Source organism: Megalops cyprinoides, chromosome 2 (assembly GCF_013368585.1).
Source record: "Megalops cyprinoides isolate fMegCyp1 chromosome 2, fMegCyp1.pri, whole genome shotgun sequence".
NCBI classification, from domain to species: Eukaryota; Metazoa; Chordata; class Actinopteri; order Elopiformes; family Megalopidae; genus Megalops; species Megalops cyprinoides.
In genome coordinates this window covers 20,563,248-20,583,158 of record NC_050584.1, presented here as the reverse complement: position 1 = coordinate 20,583,158, position 19,911 = coordinate 20,563,248, and the positions used below count along the sequence as shown (strand labels likewise).

The following is a 19,911-nucleotide window of genomic DNA, read 5'->3' as shown; positions in this document are numbered from 1 at the left end:
GAGGTTTAAAAATAGTTCATAGTTGCAAAATTAAAGATTTTGTTTAGATAGTGCTTCAGTATACTGTGTGTTCTGTGTGTACAGTATAGCCTACTGTGTGTATACAGTATACAGTGTGCTCTGCTTCAATTCTGTTTACTTCCCAGTGCTCATTCCACCAGTGTGGAGCAAGTACTGAGAAAATGGCGGGTTCGAGAGATGCTGCCATTGTATTTTGGGACACAAAATAAGGTCTGCTCTTATCTGAATGAAATGTAATGTAATGTAATAAGTCTTGTCTGGAGTAATCAGCCTGATGTAAACTTTCTAATAGTCACTTTTAAATGTGTGTGCTCCAAAATATGGCAGTAACAACCTCCTCCCTTAGCTGCTGATGTCTTTGCAAGTGAAGCTTTTTTCTGTGGGTGGCACATTCTGAAGAGAGGGCTTGATGCCCCACATCAGTTCACTGAACGAAATCATTTAAGACAATATTAAATCATAAAAAGTTTATGTAACAATGAATAAAAGTCAATACTTTTTCCACAGGTTTGTGCAGCTGTTTTTGGTAGAACTGTAGGCTCAACACCTTCTGTGGTTGTGGTTTAACTGTGACACAGCAAGAAAAAAACATGCTTTATGCATGATGTTTAACCACAGAATGTTAACACCGCGTACAGCACAGCACAGCCATTTGACCAAAATGCCCTTGTACAAGACAGTGATTAATTCACTTCCAAGCATCTGTCCCTGCCTTTAGAGTGATACATATTGTTATATATTTTTTATATAAAATGTAAATTTAATTTCATTTAAATGCTTTCTAAATTATATTCTCTGTCAAGTAAAATTACTGGTCATCGAAACGCCTTTGCGGCTTGTCTCAGTTAGTCGCTCAGTTTGTTTTTGGTGAGGATCCGTAGAGTGAGGTCACACTCGTTACCGGGGCAGCCAGGAAGCCAGAGTGAAAAATGTTTGGAAAACGTTTGTTTACATTTTCATCATTCTGACAAAGCAAACCCTGCTAGCTATCTGATATTTCATGTTATATTCTGATAATTCCCGGGCTATCACAACATTACAAAAACGCTTTACTTTTATCTTGCAGCGTAGCTCACGGTACCTGGCCAGCTGCGGTATGAAGATTCCCAACATATTCTACGAGTAGTCATTCATCCTAACGGTACGTCAAGAATGTTGGGGTATATGCAGATTTGTCGTTACTTGTCGTTACTGCAATAGACAAACAGCTACGCGTTAATTAGCTGCGTTAGCTAATGTTAGTTACTTAGCAGGTCAGAAGATACAAGGAGACACTTTTCTTGAACACACATTAACGGGCTATATTTTTACGCTACCCAGCTAACTAGCTAACGTTAGATATATTAGGTCAACTAACTGAGATAACATAATTTTATTCATTTCCTATGAGAATTGCTGCATTGGATTGTTCTTCGATTGTCATCGTGATACGAAGCCAACTGCATGCCCCTTCAAAATATTGCTGTTTAGGATTAGCTACCCTAAAAAAGTTAGGCAAATTTGGCTCATATGAAAGTGGCTAGTCTGTAAATGTATAGTAATATAATAATTGTATGACACGTCACGGTTAACAAGAGTCTTCACCAGAAGACTAACGATTCTACAAAGATCATAGTGTTTGTCATAGACCTCTGATGTTATTCTGCTGAAGTGTTGAGCAGGGATGGGGATAGGGATGGATTTTTAAGGATTAAGGATCGAGGGTACTGGACTCAAAATTGATTAAACGGATATTCTAAAAAGTGAAAACCTGATCGTTATTGTTATCGTCACACCGTTATTTAGAGCGACTTACTGTGCATGAAGTGATCAAAGTTATTGCACGTGCAGCTGCTTTTATCTTGTGTTATTCCTCACCTTCATCCGTCCACCAGGAGCAGCAATGTATCCCAGGTGCGGTAGCTAGGGGCGTACTGGTGGGCACCGGATAAGCCAGCATGGGCACGGCTTCGTCTTTGGTGAGCCCTGGGGAAGTGATAGAGGACGGGTATGGAGGTGAGGGCGGGGAGGCGTGCGAGATCCCCGTGGAGGTGAAGCCCAAAGCCCGTCTGCTGCGCAGCTCCTTCCGCCGCGGCCCGCGGGTCATCGGTGCCAGCTTCAAGTCCACTGGCTCGGTGGACCTGGAGTACGCCGCGGAGTACGAAAGGCTCCGCAAGGATTACGACATCTTCCGCGTCAGCAAGAATAATGAAATCACGTCCATGCAGAAGAAGGAGGCCAAGCTGGACGAGGAAAACAAGCGACTGCGAGCAGAACTGCAGGTGAACACAGCACGGATCCATGGAAATGCATAAAACCATGCTCACAACAGTGTGTTACTGTTTTAACAAAGATTTTCTGTAGTACCGAGAGGCTGTGGTTTGCTACTTTGAACTGCCTAGTCAGTACAAATTCAGTCTGAAGGTATGGTATTTTACTACTTAGGCATGTGAGAATGAAACATGATTCAAATTCGTACATCTTGCATGCAGATGAGAGCTTTCCATCCCAGACATTGTTCGACTTGGCATCATATTGCAGGTATTCCTTAACTGCTAAATTTAATAGCCAACAGAACACTATAGGTAAACCCAGAATGGATCCATACATTACATGTGTTTAGCAGACGCTCTTATCCAGAGCGACTTCCATCACAATAGAACATAAGTTCCATTCAAGTATCCATTCAGTTTAAATCGGCAACAGTGTCAGACCAGGCTCACAACACTCCCAGACCAGTGAGTATAAGCATAACACTGTTCAAGCCCTACCATAAGTTAACTTGCGCACTGACAAAAGCAGGTTAAGTATATTACAATACAACAGTCCTTAGAACACAGATTATAATACATTGTAATACTACACATAAAATTAACATCAAATGCAAGAAGTAGCAGGTGTTAGGGGATGGGGATAGAAGTGGAACCGAGATGCAGTCTGAAGAGGTGGATCTTCAGTCTGTGTTGGAAGATGGCCAGTGATTCCGCTGTCTTCAACCCTGTGGGTAGTTCATTCCACCACTGAGGGACCAGTACAGACAGGGATCATGTCTGAGAAGAGCTACCCTATCGGTTCAGGACAGTCTGTTGCCCTGTAGATACAGAGTGCAGCCATCTTGAGGGAACATAGGGTTTGAAGAGGGGTCATAGGTATGAGGGGGCTGTCCCGTTCACTGTCCTGTATGCCAGCACCAAGGTTTTGAGCTTTATGCGAGAGGCCATTGTCTTCCCGGACTTGGCCTCTCACAGAGGCCATTGTCTTCCTAGACTTTAATGGTTCTTGGGTTTACCTGCAACAGGCACTACAGAAGACCTATCAGAAAATACTAAGGGAGAAGGAAAGTGCCCTGGAGGCTAAGTACCAGGCCATGGAGAGAGCTGCCACCTTTGAGCACGACCGGGACAAGGTCAAGCGGCAGTTCAAAGTAAGTGGTGACTGTGCGTCGCACAACCTGTCCACCATTGACCAACTGAGCTCAGCTGACCCGCCTGCCGTGTGCTGTGCAGATTTTCCGTGAGACAAAGGAGAAGGAGATCCAGGACTTGTTGAGAGCTAAGCGGGAGCTGGAGGCCAAACTCCAGCAGCTGCAGGCCCAGGGCATCCAGGTCTACGACCCCGCTGACTCCGATTCTGACGACAACCGCACAGGAGTCACAAGTAAGGTTCCCAAACACGCAGTGAGCCTAGAGTCACATGTAGACCCACAGTGAGGCTTACATTCTCATTCCATTACAATACATTACTGTCATTTAGCAGATGCTCTTGTCCAGAGCGACTTACACAATGCATCTCATGAAGCAGCATAAAACAAGACATTGCGAACCACACATGAGCGAGTGTCAGTGCCAAACATAGTGCTGAGATCACAAATGCCTGCCTATACCAGCGCAGAGTCAAAATTAGTGCCTGAGGTGGTGTGGATTTAAAAACATCCTCATTATCATTTTGCACTTTGTTTTAATTTTAAATGGGAGCCAACATTATTTTTACACTGTGGTCAGAACATGTGAGCTGTGGTACATTCACATGAATTGTTGTCTGTGAAAAATGCAAGTGTCTTCCTCTTCCTGGTGAAGCTGCAGGAACTCAGTGTGAGTACTGGAGTGGTGGCGTGCTGGGCAGTGAACCCTCCATGGGAAGCATGATGCAACTACAGCAGACGTTCAGAGGACCCGAGTTTGCCCACAGTTTAATTGACGTGGAGGGTCCGTTTGCTAATGTCAGCAGAGGTGAGGATCATCAGACTCTTCATTGTGTATATCAAGATTTTATTTAAAACAATGCAAAATGTGGCAAAAGGAATTATCATGAAGATGCTAGCATAGCCTTAGCCTTACATGTGATGCCTTGTTTGCGTGTTTGTGTGTTTGTGTTTGTTCCAGATGATTGGGACACTGCCGTGGCCAGCTTGCTGCAGGTGTCACCACATGTGTCTCAGGCGCTGTGGAGCAACACTGTACGCTGCTACTTCATGCACACCCCAGAGACGCAAACCGAAATGGACATCTTCATCAAGGTGAACAAACCTCCACAGTAAATTTACGTGTTCTTGGAGTTTTTTAGGCAGTTGAGCTAATTAGGCAGTTTTTTAGTTGTTTAGGCAGTTGAGCTATTGGCATCATTGTGCATATGTTTACTGCCATTTTATCTGGAATTGACAGTGACAGCTTTGTGAAGGCGGGCCCTGAAAGAACTCGGATTCACGTTACTGTGGCTGATCCCTGTCTTTCCCGTACTAACGTTGCAAACATAAGCTGAATGCTCATGCTTAAACAGCACGTCCATTTTACAGTCCTGACTCAGTCTTCCTCTGTGCTTGTGCCTTAATTCCTGGCACCACCTCTCCATGTTCATCTGTCAGTTTACGCTGTGTTGTTACCTCTTGTCTGTGGATCAGAGTTACTCCCCCAGGCTGCAGAAGCTGTGTGAGGGGCTGGGCCACTTCTACCTGAACGTCAGCTTCCCTGAGGAGGGAGCCGGCCGATATGCAGCTGAACGCAGGCAGGAGATCGAGAGGAGCTCCCTGTGTGTCCTGCTGCTCAAGACCTCTGTCAGCAGGTAACGCCCAGCCTAAATGATCAGGCCAGGAGGTGCCCCTTAGAACCCAGGCTTACACGTTTGAGGGTGTGTTTCTGAAAATCAGAATTATATAAATCTAGTGTATCTGAAGAACTTTCTGGTACTGAAGCTGTAATCACAGTCACACATCACACAATGAATCCCAGCGTGACAGCATGTTATAAAGGAACTGAATGCATTTTGCTCCTGCAGCTCCCTGGTGGAGGATGCCGAGGAGGCTTTTGTGAAGAACACGGAGGCCCGTCCCTTGCTGCTGTATCTAAATGCAGGGGTGGGGGCCACTCTGACGGGCCCAGCCAAGGAACTGGTAGAGAAGGTGACAGCAGCTGACAAGGCAGGCAAAGTCAAGGTTCGTCTGCTGGTTGCACTGCAAAAACATTTCCTTTTGCTTTGAATCTGATTTGATTCTCTTCTTCTACGCTTCTTCCTCTCATTCTTGTATTAACTTTTATTCATTTGTGGTCTAATGCACTGCAATCATGTGATGGGAGGTCTGGAAAAGCTCAATCACATTTGTATTCGACACAGCAAATGATTGTGCCATATATAATAATGTGGTGTGATATTTCCAAAGAATGCTTTACAAGGATCTCTCGGGGAAACTTCGCGCTTACCTCATTGTTTCATATGGCGCTCCCTGCGGAGGGAACTAAACAGACCTCATTGCACAAATTAGGTGATGCAGTGCGTGTAGCCCCTGATGATACCTTATTTTTGGCAAACACCATTGGGAGAATGTTAATAATCTTAAAGGAATCGAAAACACAAGGTTTGTTATGTACACCCTCACTGCAGGTTATTGACCACAGCGGCCACCCAGAAGAAGGAGCTTCTCTGATTTACAATCATCTGGAGAGGGTCATTAAACAGGTATTGGGGAGAAAGTGAAACTGACACCCAGCAGAGGGGCATTATCACACATAGAGGAATAGTTTAAATTAGATGTTGTCTGGCAAGACATTCTCACAGTTTGTGCAGCTGATGAAATGCTGCAGAAATAAAATAAATGAATTCAACAACTAGTCATGTGAATCCCTCAGTTTTATATCAAAAAAGACAGACAGGATCTAAGATTAGTGTTAACCAGGGTGATTGGAGCATATCAGTAGTGTTTGATCTTTTTGCCGTTGACAGGAGAAACAGGATGCGTCACCTTTTAGCTGGCATAGCAGACAGACAAGTGCCTTGACCAAGTTCCAAAAATAGATTTTGTCTGTCTCGAGACAGGTTTCATATCTTACAGCTTGGCTGTGACCAAGGAAAACAGCAAGTGAGGTGTGGAAATCCCCTTAGTGTGTGTTTTAGAGGTAGGCAGACATGCTCACCTTGGGTAGAGGTGGCAGTTGACAATGAACGACATGCTCACTGTCTTTCATTTTGCATTCTTTTTAATCAGCCCCAGATCCAGGGAACAGTTCTTACCAGAGCACATTTCTGGTTGGTTTGGTTTCTGTAGCAGCAGACAGCTGTACTTCAACAGTAGAGGAGAGACTATCAATAATGCTGGACTAGCAGGTGTCACTGACAAAGCTTTCTAACAGGGCAGATGACATTCCCTTCTGCCTGCATGTACTCAGGAATTACTGGGTCACGAGGGAGGGGACGGTGACAGCAAGGACTCGGCAGGGGAGGAAGACCATGAGGAGGAAGACTACGGAGATGTTCTGTGGGACCTGCATGACGAGCAAGAGCAGACTGAGGCTTACCAACAGGCCTCCAGGTCGGCCTCTCATCAGGGCGTCCAGAAGGTGCGGCTCTCCCCTTCTAAAGAACCTCCCACATGAGCCCAGCATTAAAGCTGCAGCTACCTTCTCTTTGGTGCTATATCATAGTTATTCCCAAGGGAGCTATGGTAAGAGCTTTGCAGAGCTGCTTTTTCAAGATGGCCAAACACTGGTGTGGAAGTATCTTTCACAGTCCTTATGTTTTTGGAGGAATATCTCTGATAGGTATCTTCTCCTGAGGCGCTACTTCTTATTTAGTCATATTAATTCCTGCTTGGATTGAGGACACTGATCACTGGTCCGCACCTTGTATTCTGTCCTCAGTATATTGAGCACCTGAATGACATGGTGGCCGCGCCCCCTCCCATCCCCCCTCTCCTCGTGTCGGGAGGGCCAGGCTCAGGGAAATCTCTCCTTTTAGCCAAATGGTGAGAATATCACGTTTTTCACTTTTATAATTGAAATTGAATTTTATTCGCTTTTCATAAACCGCATACCCATGGTTCTGACTCCAGTAAAATGGCAAGGATCAGCTAGAGAATAAACTTTCTATCTTGATGTTTTACATTTAAAAATGCCATCATGTAACATGTGACATGACACCATCATCTTTAAAAAAAAAAAGATGTCCTGACATCACAGGTTGCAGTATAACACAGAAGCAGTAGTGTGACAGGTCTCATGTTTTCAGGTCTCATGTGCTGTCATTTTTTTTCACAAGGATTGAACTTCAGCAGAAGACATCTCCTAGTACCCTGATCCTGTACCATTTTGTTGGACGGCCACTGTCCACAAGTTCAGAGCCTGTGCTTATGATAAAACGGCTTACTGTCAAGGTAGGGACTGAAGTTTGTTGTTTGATAATTCCTAAACTTGTGCCTTTGGTTATGACATGGTAAATTTGTTCCTTTAGTTTTTAGTTGCCCATTTGCCACTTGTACCTCTCTGATTGTTGTTCAGTAGGGATGATGTCAGTAGTACATTCTGTCTGATCAGAAGTCTTGTTCCCATGCAGCTACTTCAGCACTTCTGGTCCATATCGGGCTTGTCGATGGACCCCTGCAAGATCCTGGAAGAGTTTCCCCGTTGGCTGGAGAGGCTGTCTTCACGTCACCAAGGCAATATCATCATCATCATCGACTCCATCGACCAGATACAGGTACTTACCACATGTCACAGACGTGTGCTGTCAGAGTGATGTGCTGTATGCATAAAGCTGTTACTTCAAGTAGAAACTTCAAGGCAGAAGCTACTGAAGATGCCACAGAGGCCATTAGAGCATTTGTTTGATGTCACCAATCCTGGTGGTATTGTAATTTCCTCTGTCTTCTGTGAGGTTAAGATCCTCCAAAGCCCTTATTTTCTTTGTGTAGGCCTCTGTGCCAGAAACAAGAAGTAGAGTCCACACACCGCTATCCCAGGTGTATTTATCTGCACATACAAGTAATATGAACAGCATTTCAGTTGACCTAGAGATAATCATAAGGGTTCTGCTCAGTCCTGAGTCCCCAGTGCTGCTCACTGTGGCCTCGTCTTCCCACAGCAAGCAGAGAGGCACATGAAGTGGCTGATAGACCCGCTCCCTGTCAACGTGAGGGTGGTGGTGTCAGTCAATGTGGAGACTTGCCCACAGGCATGGAGGTGGGTATGTCACTGGTGTATGCGTACGCAAAGAATATCAACATGGTGCCTGCAGTTGAAATGTGTAATGTAATGACTATCCTACATAGAAGGAAAGGGATTTCTGCAGAAGGTTTGCTCTTTTATTGGTATTTTTTGTTGTATCCTCATATGTATGTAATATACAGAGAGAAATCAACTTTTAACTTGGTGGTGCTAGTATGCACAATGGCAAACTATCTTTATTTTTATTTTTCTATAATTGCAATAGGACATCTTAATTGCTGAATTTAGATTCCTATCTATTTGGTACACAGCTTAGTGGGTTGACATGCATGAATATGTGTCACATATTGAGAAAGAGCTGACCTGTATTTTCATGGTGCAGACTCTGGCCAACACTCCACCTGGACCCTCTGAGCCCCAGGGACGTTAAGGCAGTGATCAACACCGAGTGTTTGGGGGCTGATATCAGACTCACGAAGGAGCAGGTCTGTCAACAGGAGCTGTGGCTCTCTCACCTCGCACGGGGGTCAAAGACAGGCCGGGCCGTTAGCTAAAGCTGTTTCTGCCTCCGTTATCCGCACAACTAATCCTGCACGTCCTCACGATACCTCCGTTACCATTGTTGGTGTCAGTATGTGTACTGCATTGACCCCTGGCTTGCAGTTGTGATTCTGTGTGTATGATGCATCGACCTCTGCCTTACGGTTGTGTCAGTGTGTGTATTGCATTCACCCCTGGCTTGCGGTTGTGTTTGGGTGCATGTGCTGCATTGACCCCTGGTGTGTGGTTGTGTTTCAGTACATGAACTGCATTGACCCCCCGGTATGCGGTTGTGTTTCAGTACATGAACTGCATTGACCCCCCGGCGTGCAGTTGTGTTTCAGTATATGAACTGCATTGACCCCCCGGCGTGCGGTTGTGTTTCAGTACATGAACTACATTGACCCCCCGGCGTGCGGTTGTGTTTCAGTACATGAACTGCATTGACCCCCCGGCGTGCGGTTGTGTTTCAGTACATGAACTGCCTTGACCCCCCGGCGTGCGGTTGTGTTTCAGTACATGAACTGCCTTGACCCCCCGGCGTGCGGTTGTGTTTCAGTACATGAACTGCATTGACCCCCCGGCGTGCGGTTGTGTTTCAGTACATGAACTGCCTTGACCCCCCGGCGTGCGGTTGTGTTTCAGTACATGAACTGCATTGACCCCCCGGCGTGCGGTTGTGTTTCAGTACAGGAACTGCCTTGACCCCCCGGCGTGCGGTTGTGTTTCAGTACATTAACTGCCTTGACCCCCCGGCGTGCGGTTGTGTTTCAATACATGAACTGCCTTGACCCCCCGGCGTGCGGTTGTGTTACAGGAGAAGAAGCTGGAGCGGCACTGCCGCTCTGCCTCAGCCTGCAATGCGCTATACATCACTCTGCTGTCCAAGATCATTACCAAGTGAGTGGCTACTCTGGGTTTTCTTCTCAAAGATAAAAAAGGGCATTACTTGACCTGACAGATGTTTTTCTCTATATAGCACTGTGAAGCCTATAGCTTCTACATTTGTTTTCTCCATCGGTGCCCTTTTTAGGACAAAATATGTATGCTGTGTGTGTGTGTATGTGTGCCTGCTAGGGTTGAGAACAGAAACTCGGTTCCAAATTAGAACCGAATCCAAAATGCCAAGTACCGGGTACCCATAAAAAAAAAAAAATCAATTTCGGTTCTGCTTGTCGGTTCCTAAACACGATAACCCTTTATTATTGCAAACAAAGGCTACATATCTGCAAGGACATGCGTAGCTATCTGCCAGGACCTGTCTACGTGACTACGTCACGCATCAACGCAACAGCGTGTCCATTTAGCATGTCCATTTTGCGGGTACGGTGGTCACACCGGTGTAATTAGCTGTTTAGCGCGTATGCTAAAACTGGTGCGATTAGAACACTAGATTGGAGAAATTCTAGCTAATTTTAGCTTTGAGCAAACAGCGATTTAACTTGAAAACTATGAGAAGCTTAATAACGCTGATGAAAACATAACGAACCATGTACCGTAACACGTACATGCATTTTTATGCTTACGTTACGTAGCATAAAAATAAGTTATGTGCGAAAGGGTTAAATACAAGCTAGCATGCAAGGCTAAAAGTGTGAAAGATGGACCGCGGTAAACGGTCAAAAGTGTGGCTTCACTTTAGAAAAGAAAACAATGACAAGGCAAAGTACAATGCATGTGGGAAGCTAATTAGCTGCAAGTCAGGTTGCACATCAAATCTGACCAAACATTTAAGGCAGCACAGCGTCGATCTGAAAGACTGTACAGTGTTTGATGTCTTGCTATAAGCAAGAATAAGCAGAATCGGAATTGGAATTGATAAGTAGAATTGGAATCGGAATTAAATAAAATTTAAACCCAACCCTTGCGCCTGCATGCGATTGTGTGTGTCTGTGGTTATATGGTTCTTTCTTTCTTTTTGCTTGTGTGTGTGCGTGTGCGTGTGCGTGTGTGTGTGTGCGCGCATACTGTGTATTGGCTCTGTGTCTGAATGGTGTGTCTGTGTGTCTGCATGTATCTGTTTGTCTTTCCTCCCGTGCATGTACAGCATATAGTTGTGTGTGTGTGTTCATGCGCGCTGTTGATCTCAGCACCAGGGGAGTGTGGTGCTTGGACGGGGCCCTGGAGCAGTGCCTGCAGTGCCAGGACACCGTGTCCCTGTACAGACTGGGGCTGAGGGTGGTGCTGGACACGCTCGGCACAGACAGGAACAAACACACCACGAGAGAGGTACACTGCCTCTTAACACACACCCTATGCAACCAGTGCCAGGGAAGAAATTTGCTGTATACTTTTTAGCCAGTTTTAGAAAGAATACACTCTTTTGGTATAGCTTAATTTTTAAATGATCTACATTTTATTATTATTATTATTATTATTACTACGGTGCACTGAATGGTCTGTTGAGTGTGTCACTTCCTCAAGTACCAATTTGTATATTTTCAGTATGGAGGATAAGAGTATGTGGTACAAAGTTAGAGATAGGAAGTTCAGACAGGTATTCAGCCTGTATAGAGTATTTCAGAGAAAGGAAGTGATCTTTATTCTGGGTCCTGAATGCAGATTATGTGCCTGGTCTGCGTGAGTCACAATGGTGTCAGTGAATCAGAGGTGCTGGAGATGTTTCCGGACCTGAGCTGGCCCCTTCTGTCCTCCGTGCTCCGCAAGCTGCAGAGTCTGTGCATTGTCACCCTGGGCTGCGGCCTCATCAGGTTCCAGCACCTGCAGGTGAGCCCCCTGCGGTCCACTGGGTTAACTTCTGCAGTCTGCAGAAAACGTATCTCTTACAAAAGCGGTAAGGTATCGGAGGTGATGATCAAGAGTGTGGGGGCTAGTGATGAGAACATTTTTGTTGTTTTGGAACATTTTTGTTTGTTGGGGGAAAAAAACCAAAATGCATTGTTTTACTTATTGAAATCAAAACAATCGTATGCATACATTATTATTAAGTGCAGTTTATTATTATAATTTAGAACAGATAGAAAGAACATTGATTTAACGCTTTCATAAACAAGTGACCAGTGAGCAATTACTACAGTAACTACAGTACAGTACTACTGTAACAATATTAATAAAAATGTGGGAGTGAATATTTTTTTTTAACACAAAACACTAATTCAGTAGTTAGGGCTTCTGTAAATTAGTTTGCTGAATTACTGAATGCATAAAGACAACTAGGTGGCTGACTACAGTAACTAACTACATAAAGTAGATATAATGTGTTTATATGGGCTGTGTGTGTCTGTGCTGTCCCTGGTCTATATTATATAGAGCAGCGTTTCCCAAACTTCTCCTGGAGGACCCCTTGTCCTGCATGTTTTAGATCTCTCCCTGCTCCAACACAGCAGATTTAAATGATCGGTTTGTTATTAAGCAGCTTCAGGAGTTCATAACGAGTTGATCATTTGAATCAGCTGTGTTGGAGCAGAGAAAGATCTAAAACATACAGGACAAGGGCTCCTCCAGGAGAGGTTTGAGAAAGAGCAATATATTAACGAGCATAGCTTTGCTGGAAGTATATGTGTAGCGAAGGGTGAGAGCAGTCACCCCACCCGGTCTCGAACCCGGGTCTACAGGGTACCAAACATGCGACTTTGACCACGACACCAAAGAGCCAGGCTCGTTGGTATGGCAGTCAGAGCGCATACTCAACCGTAGTGACAGCACTCTGTCACAGGGCTTATTTCTAGCTGTAAATCCTTCTCAGTTAAAATAATACAATGGGAGACTGTAAGAATGTCATAGTATGTTTAGCATGTTTAAAAGTTCACATTTATTTTTAATGTACCTACCCATCTTTCTGAGCGCAAATGGGTCTGTCAAAAAACCCTGTTTATATTTTTTCCATTGATAGCTTTTGTAATTCAATGCATTGATGGATCAGTGAATTGTCTTGGCCTTAGTGAAGACTCAGATTTTCCATTGTAAGCTAAAAAAGGAAGTAAACGAAAAGGTCAGCTGATCTGAAACCTATGAAGGCGTGTGGTAGACCGCATGAGCACCCAGACATCATATGATGTCATCCCCTTTTTTTGCACCCCAGGCCTGGGAAGCTGTGAGACTGGAGTTCATGGATGGAGATGCCAGTTCATCTGCTCACAGAGAGAGACTGATCCAGTACTTCAGTCAGCAGCTCAGGTCCATCTACATTACACTCTGTCCTGTCAGATACGGTACCAGTCAAAAATTTGGACACACCTGATTAAGATAATGGGAAACATGCATTCAAGACATTGACATTTTGACATTTTGATGTAAAGAGTTCCTAGATAATTATAAATAGTGACGTTGATGCCTACGTATGAATTTGTTTCCAAAAAAATGTAATTTTAAAAAATATTTTTGGCTACTTTGAGAAATCTAAAATAAAAGATGTGTTACATAAGTTTTAATTTGTTTAACACTTTTTTGGTCAGTGCATCATTCTTTTTATGTCATTTCATAGTTTTGATGTCTTTTCTATTATTCTAAAATGTGGAAAATGGTTAAAATAAAGAAAACCCTTCTATGAGTAGGTGTGTCCACAGTTCAGTTGGCAGCACACGGAATTGTGCATTTTAAAGGAAAAAGGCCTTTTAAACACAGCACCGAATCTCTCAACTGCTCTTCTGTCTGAATAAGTGTACAGACGTTAACCCCAGTGTGGTTGCTTGTTGATGGTTTTGATGCAATCCCTGCTGGTGCTGGTGCTGGCGCTGGGAACGGTGTAGCAGGGACAGAGTGACGTGGAGGGTGGCAGACGAGCTGCCCTGGCTCTTCCAGCAGCAGGAGGACAAAGTCAAGCTGCAGCGCTGTCTGCTCAACCTGTTCGTCTCCCAGAATCTCTACAAGAGGTCAGGACACCTACCGTAATTCTGTTTTAGTAGCGTGTGAGAAGATCATTATTGGCTGGGTGGGGAAACCACTGACGGTTGGAGCAGCCTTTACTAATTCGGTTTGCTCCCTGCTCGTATTTGTTCAGGGGTCATTTTTCAGAGCTGCTGGCCTATTGGCAGTACGTGGGCAAAGACAAGAGCTCCATGGCCACTGAGTATTTTGACTCGCTGAAGCACTATGAGAAGAGCTGTGAGAGTGAGGACAGCATGACCCGGCTGGCTAACCTGTACGAAACGCTGGGCCGCTTCCTCAAGGACCTGGGCCTCCTCAGTCAGGTACAGTACTGGCACGTGTTGCCTAGCTCTCGCCTAGTACATGAGAGGTAGCCATAAAGACGTGAAAAATGTGCCCTTAAATCCAGTTGATTTACTGCTTAATGGTGATTCTAAAATTTTAATCAGTGAATGACAATTGTTTTGAGAGCAGCAAAGAAATTGATTGGGCAGTACCGGCTACCACCCCATAACAGGGGCTGATATACTGTGTCTTTGTGATGCTGTTGTGTTAGAGCTCTCACCAAAGCTGATGACACCCCAGCAGAGAGACAGGATCAGAGATAGCTGCACTCATAAACACTCCTTATCTCATACCCTTATCAAGATCTTGCTCTGTTGTGTTCTGGGATTTGTGAGAGTGTTATTACAGGTTGGGAGAGGAGAGCTGAGAGGGTTGGTGCAACCTAGAGATAGGGGGAAATGTCATTATTATTATTCTGGTTGGTTGCCAGGGTGTTGCTAAGTGGTTGCTAGGTGGTTGCTAGGGTAAACAATATGGTCACTGGGGCATTGCTAGGGCGTTGCTGGGTGGTTGCCAGGGTTTTGCTAAGTGGTTGCTAGGGTTGTGTTATCTTTGAATGTTTGATAAAAGTTATTTCAGGTTGATCACAAGTGGCCACACAGAATAAAAAATATAGACATGCATCAATGGCAAATAGGTGGCAAGCAGACATTTAGCATTTTTTTCCAGTTCATATATGCGTATCTGTTTGTGTGTGCATGTGTTTCTGTGCTGTGTGTGTGTGTCTGTGTGTGTGTGTGTGTGTCTGTGTGCCTCTGTCTGCGTGTGCGTCTGTATGTCTGTGTGTGTATGTGTGTGTGTGTACATGTGTGTACGTGTGTGTGTGTGTGTGTGTGTGTGTTTCCAGGCTGTGGCACCCCTGCAGAGGTCCCTTGAGATCCGGGAGACTGCACTGGATCCGGACCATCCCAGCGTGGCCCGGTCTCTGCACCAGCTGGCCGGAGTCTACGTCCAGTGGAGGAAGTTCGGCAACGCTGAGCAGCTGTACAAGCAGGCCCTGGAGATCAGCGAGAACGCCTACGGCTCCGACCACGCCTGCGTCGCCCGCGAGCTTGACTCCCTCGCCCTGCTGTACCAAAAGCAGAACAAGTCAGTCCGTGCTTTTTATCTTACCGTTATCACACATTTACTTTGCGCACACTTCTACTTGTTGTAGATATATGACAAAGTGTTTGCATTATACGGCAAGGATGCAAAGGCTTGTAAACAAAAGGTTGCAGGTCGATTCCCTGTTGGGGCACTGCTGTTGTACCCTTGGGCAAGATACTTAACCCACCATTCCCTCAGTAAATATCCAGTTGTACTATATAAATGGACCATATGTAAAACTGGAACCTATGTAAGGTGCTCTGGATAAGAATGTCTGCTAAATGACAGTACTGTAATGTAATATTGTCATAATTGAATTGTCGTAATTTAGTAAATAATGATCTTTCTTCCCAGGTATGAGCAAGCTGAGAAACTGAGGAAAAGGTCATTAAGAATTCGTCAGAAGACTGCACGTCAGAAAGGAAATATGGTTGGTGTAGCTGTGAAGACAGATAGCAGTTATAACAACGGATGGTGATGGTGATAGTGATAATTATGAGGGCAGAGTGGAGTAAGAATGAAGAAGTGTGTGTACTGCATCCTTCATAGTTGGCTATGAAGCCTGTGCAGTTTGGTGAGTGTTTGAGCATGAGCCATTAGTAGTGCTGTGTACCTGTGTGTGTGTGTGTGTGTGTGTCTGTATCTGTATCTGTGTCTGTGTGTGTGTCTATATTGCATCTTCCATGTTAGCTAATGGTATAGTCACATGAGACACGGACTGTGTATATCTAGCATATGCAGTCTGGTTAGTGTTTGAATGATCCATTAGTAATGTATGTGTGCATCCTTCATCCCTTACGGCTGGCTAATAAGACAGTAACATGAGACATCAGTATGTATATGCAGACTATGCAGTTTGGTTAGTGTTTGAACGATCCGTTAGCGGTACTAGCAGCAGTATCCCTCTGTCTGCAGTACGGCTTCACCCTGCTGCGTCGCCGGGCCCTGCAGCTTGAGGAGCTGACCCTGGGCAAGGACACGGCCGACTGCGCCAAGACCCTCAACGAGCTGGGAGTGCTGTACTACCTCCAGAACAACCTGGAGTGAGTGTGTGGGGTCAGGGCTCTCTCAGTGCTGTAAGAGCAGTGACCTGAGTGTGTTAATACCACGGCCGCAACTGTTTCACCGCAGCAGTCTGCCTGCCCGTGTGCCAGAAACACTGATGGCGCTTTGCTGACACGTTCCATGAATTATGCAAGTCTCATTCCATCTAACTGCAGTGTGTGACAGAAAATATCGGCATGCTTTTTTATGCCAGTCAGTGTCGTTATTGACTTCAGTGCTGTGAAAGTTTAGACAACAGTAAACCAAACATAGCTACATTATATTACGTTACAATTACATTACTTGCATTTAGCAGATGCTCTGATTCAGAGCAACTTCCAGCACAGAAGAACTAGTAGCTAGCAACTGCTTATGACAGTTTCTGAGTTTTTTTTTTTTTTTTTTGGTTCATTTTTGTTGCCGCGGCGTCCCAGAGCGGCGAAGGTCTTCCTGACGCGGTCCCTCGAGATGCGGCAGCGTGTCCTGGGCCCCGAGCACCCGGACTGCGCCCAGTCGCTCAACAACCTGGCGGCCCTACACTGCGAGCGGCGGGAGTACGAGCGGGCCGAGGAGCTGTACGAGAGCGCGCTGGACATCCGGCGCCGCGCCCTCGCCCCCGACCACCCTTCCCTCGCCTACACCGTCAAGCACCTCGCCATGCTCTACAAGCGCAGGGTGAGCTGCGCGGGCTGCCACTGCACGGGCTGCCGCCGCGGTGCCACCTACAGGCCGTGTCCAAAAGCCTGCATTACAACCATTTGGCCAACCTGTTGTGAAGAAAAAATGCTAAAGAATTATAAAACACATGTTGTTAGTTAATGCACGAGGGGATCTTAATGAACCATTAAGAGCAATGAACCAGTCATTTAATGAACCTGGGAGAGCTGCAGATTAAATAACTGGTGTAAGTGGATTGGGAAGTAATGGGTTCATTAAATGACTGTGGGGTAGTTTCCCTTCTTGTAGCAAAACCAGATCGTGACAAACCCAAAAGCGATACAAAGCCGTTACTGTGCACGTGACCTGTTTTAAATCATGTTGTGCAGGGGAAGCTGGAGAAGGCCGTCCCCCTGTATGAGCTGGCCCTGGAGATCCGGGAGAAGTCGTTCGGACCCAAGCACCCCAGCGTGGCCACCGCTCTGGTCAACCTGGCCGTGCTCTACTGCCAACTGGTGAGAACTACGTTAGGGCTCAGTACACTGGATTATATATTAGTCATAACTGAAATTATACTTATGCTTTTCCTTTATAGGTTTGTGTTTAAATTTTATCTTCTGTATCATGTTCAAAGCTTTAGTTGTTAATTGCACCCAGCAACTCAGTTCTGTGCTACAGCCCTGAAATATTGATATTGGTTTTCATATACACTGAGATTAAATTCACTTCTTATTCCGATTCCTGTTTTCACTCTTTTTGCAGAACCTGGTTTTGATCTATTACCATCCACTTACTAAAAATTCTGTTTAGAGCTGCACCTCTGTTTCACATAAGCACAATGATGGTGGGAGCACGGACAGCTGGAGGTTGGCAGCGTGTAATGCGGTGTGTTGTGCTCTAATTGACTGTTTCAGAAGAAGCACAGTGAAGCGCTGCCCCTATACGAGCAAGCCCTGAAAGTCTACGAGGACAGCCTAGGCCGATCACACCCTCGTGTGGGCGAGACACTCAAAAACCTGGCAGTACTCAGGTCAGTGGGTCCCACAGAATGACTGTATGAATTTTATATGTTATCCATTTATACCGCTGGATATGTACTGATGCAGTTTTTGGTTAAGTATCTTACACAAGGGTACAACAGCAATGCCTCAGTGGGGAGGCGAACCAGCAACCTTTCTGTTACGAGACATGCTCCTTACCACTATGCTACACTGCCACCCACTGACTAATAACTGACACCTAGAACACACAATACAGTTTTTTTTAAACTCCTATCAAGTGGACCTGACCCACTATAGGAGTGGGGCACTAAACACTTGCTGAGCTTGGCTGACATGCTGCATAGCCAGGGAGCTGTAGCATGTGTCATACATCTCAGAATGCAGCTATTATTACCACACTTATTACGATGCGTGATGTTTTCTTGTTTGTCTCTTCTGAGGTTTTGACACCCACACCCATTTTTACCAAATCCCTATGCTGTTTTTTCCACTTTATTGTGCCTCTGTTGTTTGTCATGGTAACTAGAACTGCAGATGGACCACATTAACACTTGTGTTTTCGTCAGACCACGATTACCTCATCTTCCACTTCTGTCCAGCGCATGTTATTTGCCTCAGGGTTGGTGTCACGTTGCCGTTGTGTCTTTCTCCTCCCACAGTCCTCCCGCTGTGTGAGAAACAGACACTGGAACATGTTGCTGGATGGTTATTTTTTATTGGCTGTTGATAGTTGTCTTCAGTCAGCTCGTGAAACCCTATGCAGAAATGCTGGAGATTGAGTTGTAGCTCACAGGCGCTTGCAAGCAGTGCCCCATCTCCCCTGTGTACTAGAGATGGTGCCACGGTTGGCTGCCTTGGTTCAGTGCCATTCCTTCCTTATTCCATGTATGTGTCCTGCACTGCTGTTGTTTGCCATTTGTTTTCACTTTGATCTGGTATGAAAGCACTATGAGAGACACTGGAACCACTGGAGTTAAATTCCTTGCATGCATAAAAGCATGCTTGGCCAATGAGGTCTGATTCTGATTCTGACTCTGTTACATTTTCTCTCTATGCTCCACAGCTATGAGGAAGGGGACTTTGAGAAGGCGGCGGAGCTGTACAAGCGAGCGATGGAGATCAAGGAGGCGGAGCCCTCGCTGGTGTGCGGGAAGGCCCCGTCCCGCCACTCCTCCAGCGGGGACACGTTCAGCCTGCGGGGTCCCGCCCTGCACCCCAACGTCCCCAGGTGACACCCGCCACCGCGCGGCCCAGCCAGTTTTATTTCGGCGTTACACCACCTGCCGGCTCGTGCAGACTTTGGACACCCGAGGGGCAGGCGTACCTGCCCGGGTGAACACACCTGTAAGGAGCAGACTGCCTGTTAAATGCCACATCACTGCCACATTGCCTCTCAGCCTCTAGGCCAAATGACAGGAGCGCTGCGGCTCTCCCTATATCCCACGAGCACAATGTCTGGCTTCTCAAATGAATCCGTGATTTGTCATCGGAGGGCTCCAGAAGTGTTTTGGAAAGTTTTGTGCCACATGAAATCAAATAACAACCAAACTAGTGCAGGGTTCAGAGGTTTTCACAAGCACAAACAGCTGCTACTGCAACTTAGCCACTGGTGCTCAGTGTCTCCGTTCATATGAATAGTGTTGTGACATGGCCTCGTTCCCTTCACGCTGAGGGTTGGAGAATGTATTCCTGTCTTTGTAAGAACTTGTAGCTATTGGTACTGTTGTTATGAATATTGAAAGTAGTTTGAGGTTGTGACGTGAGCTCTTTGCAGCCCCTATCAGGAAGTACTCAGGTGATAGGTCTTTTTCCACCTCCCTCAGACCCATGCTCTCCATGACATTCTTGGAGACATTTGATTTTTGCTGCCTCACAGCAAATACAGCACATGCTCAGTATGACATTACCTTAAAAAATCAAGCGGTACTTAAATGCAGAGATCAATCTTCCACTGCTCAAATGTGGAAACTGCCAAGTAG

The 19,911-nt window shown here is 45.6% G+C and overlaps 1 protein-coding gene across 1 annotated transcript; it reads left to right on the top strand.

Moving 5' to 3' along the window:
• Window positions 1-898: 898 nt before the first annotated feature.
• Window positions 899-19,867, top strand: nphp3 (nephronophthisis 3). The gene is made up of 29 exons (XM_036521373.1): window positions 899-963; window positions 1,088-1,162; window positions 1,896-2,282; window positions 3,299-3,424; window positions 3,507-3,657; window positions 4,077-4,229; window positions 4,383-4,516; window positions 4,898-5,058; window positions 5,272-5,428; window positions 5,875-5,949; window positions 6,657-6,827; window positions 7,128-7,231; window positions 7,525-7,639; window positions 7,819-7,962; window positions 8,347-8,444; window positions 8,812-8,914; window positions 9,787-9,869; window positions 11,060-11,198; window positions 11,532-11,696; window positions 13,012-13,106; window positions 13,679-13,801; window positions 13,930-14,119; window positions 14,989-15,230; window positions 15,585-15,660; window positions 16,146-16,273; window positions 16,709-16,949; window positions 17,321-17,446; window positions 17,846-17,961; window positions 18,996-19,867. Exons 3-29 carry the CDS (start codon window positions 1,959-1,961, stop codon window positions 19,162-19,164), a joined length of 3,909 nt encoding a protein of 1,302 aa, XP_036377266.1. The 5' UTR covers window positions 899-963; window positions 1,088-1,162; window positions 1,896-1,958; the 3' UTR covers window positions 19,165-19,867.
• Window positions 19,868-19,911: the final 44 nt, after the last annotated feature.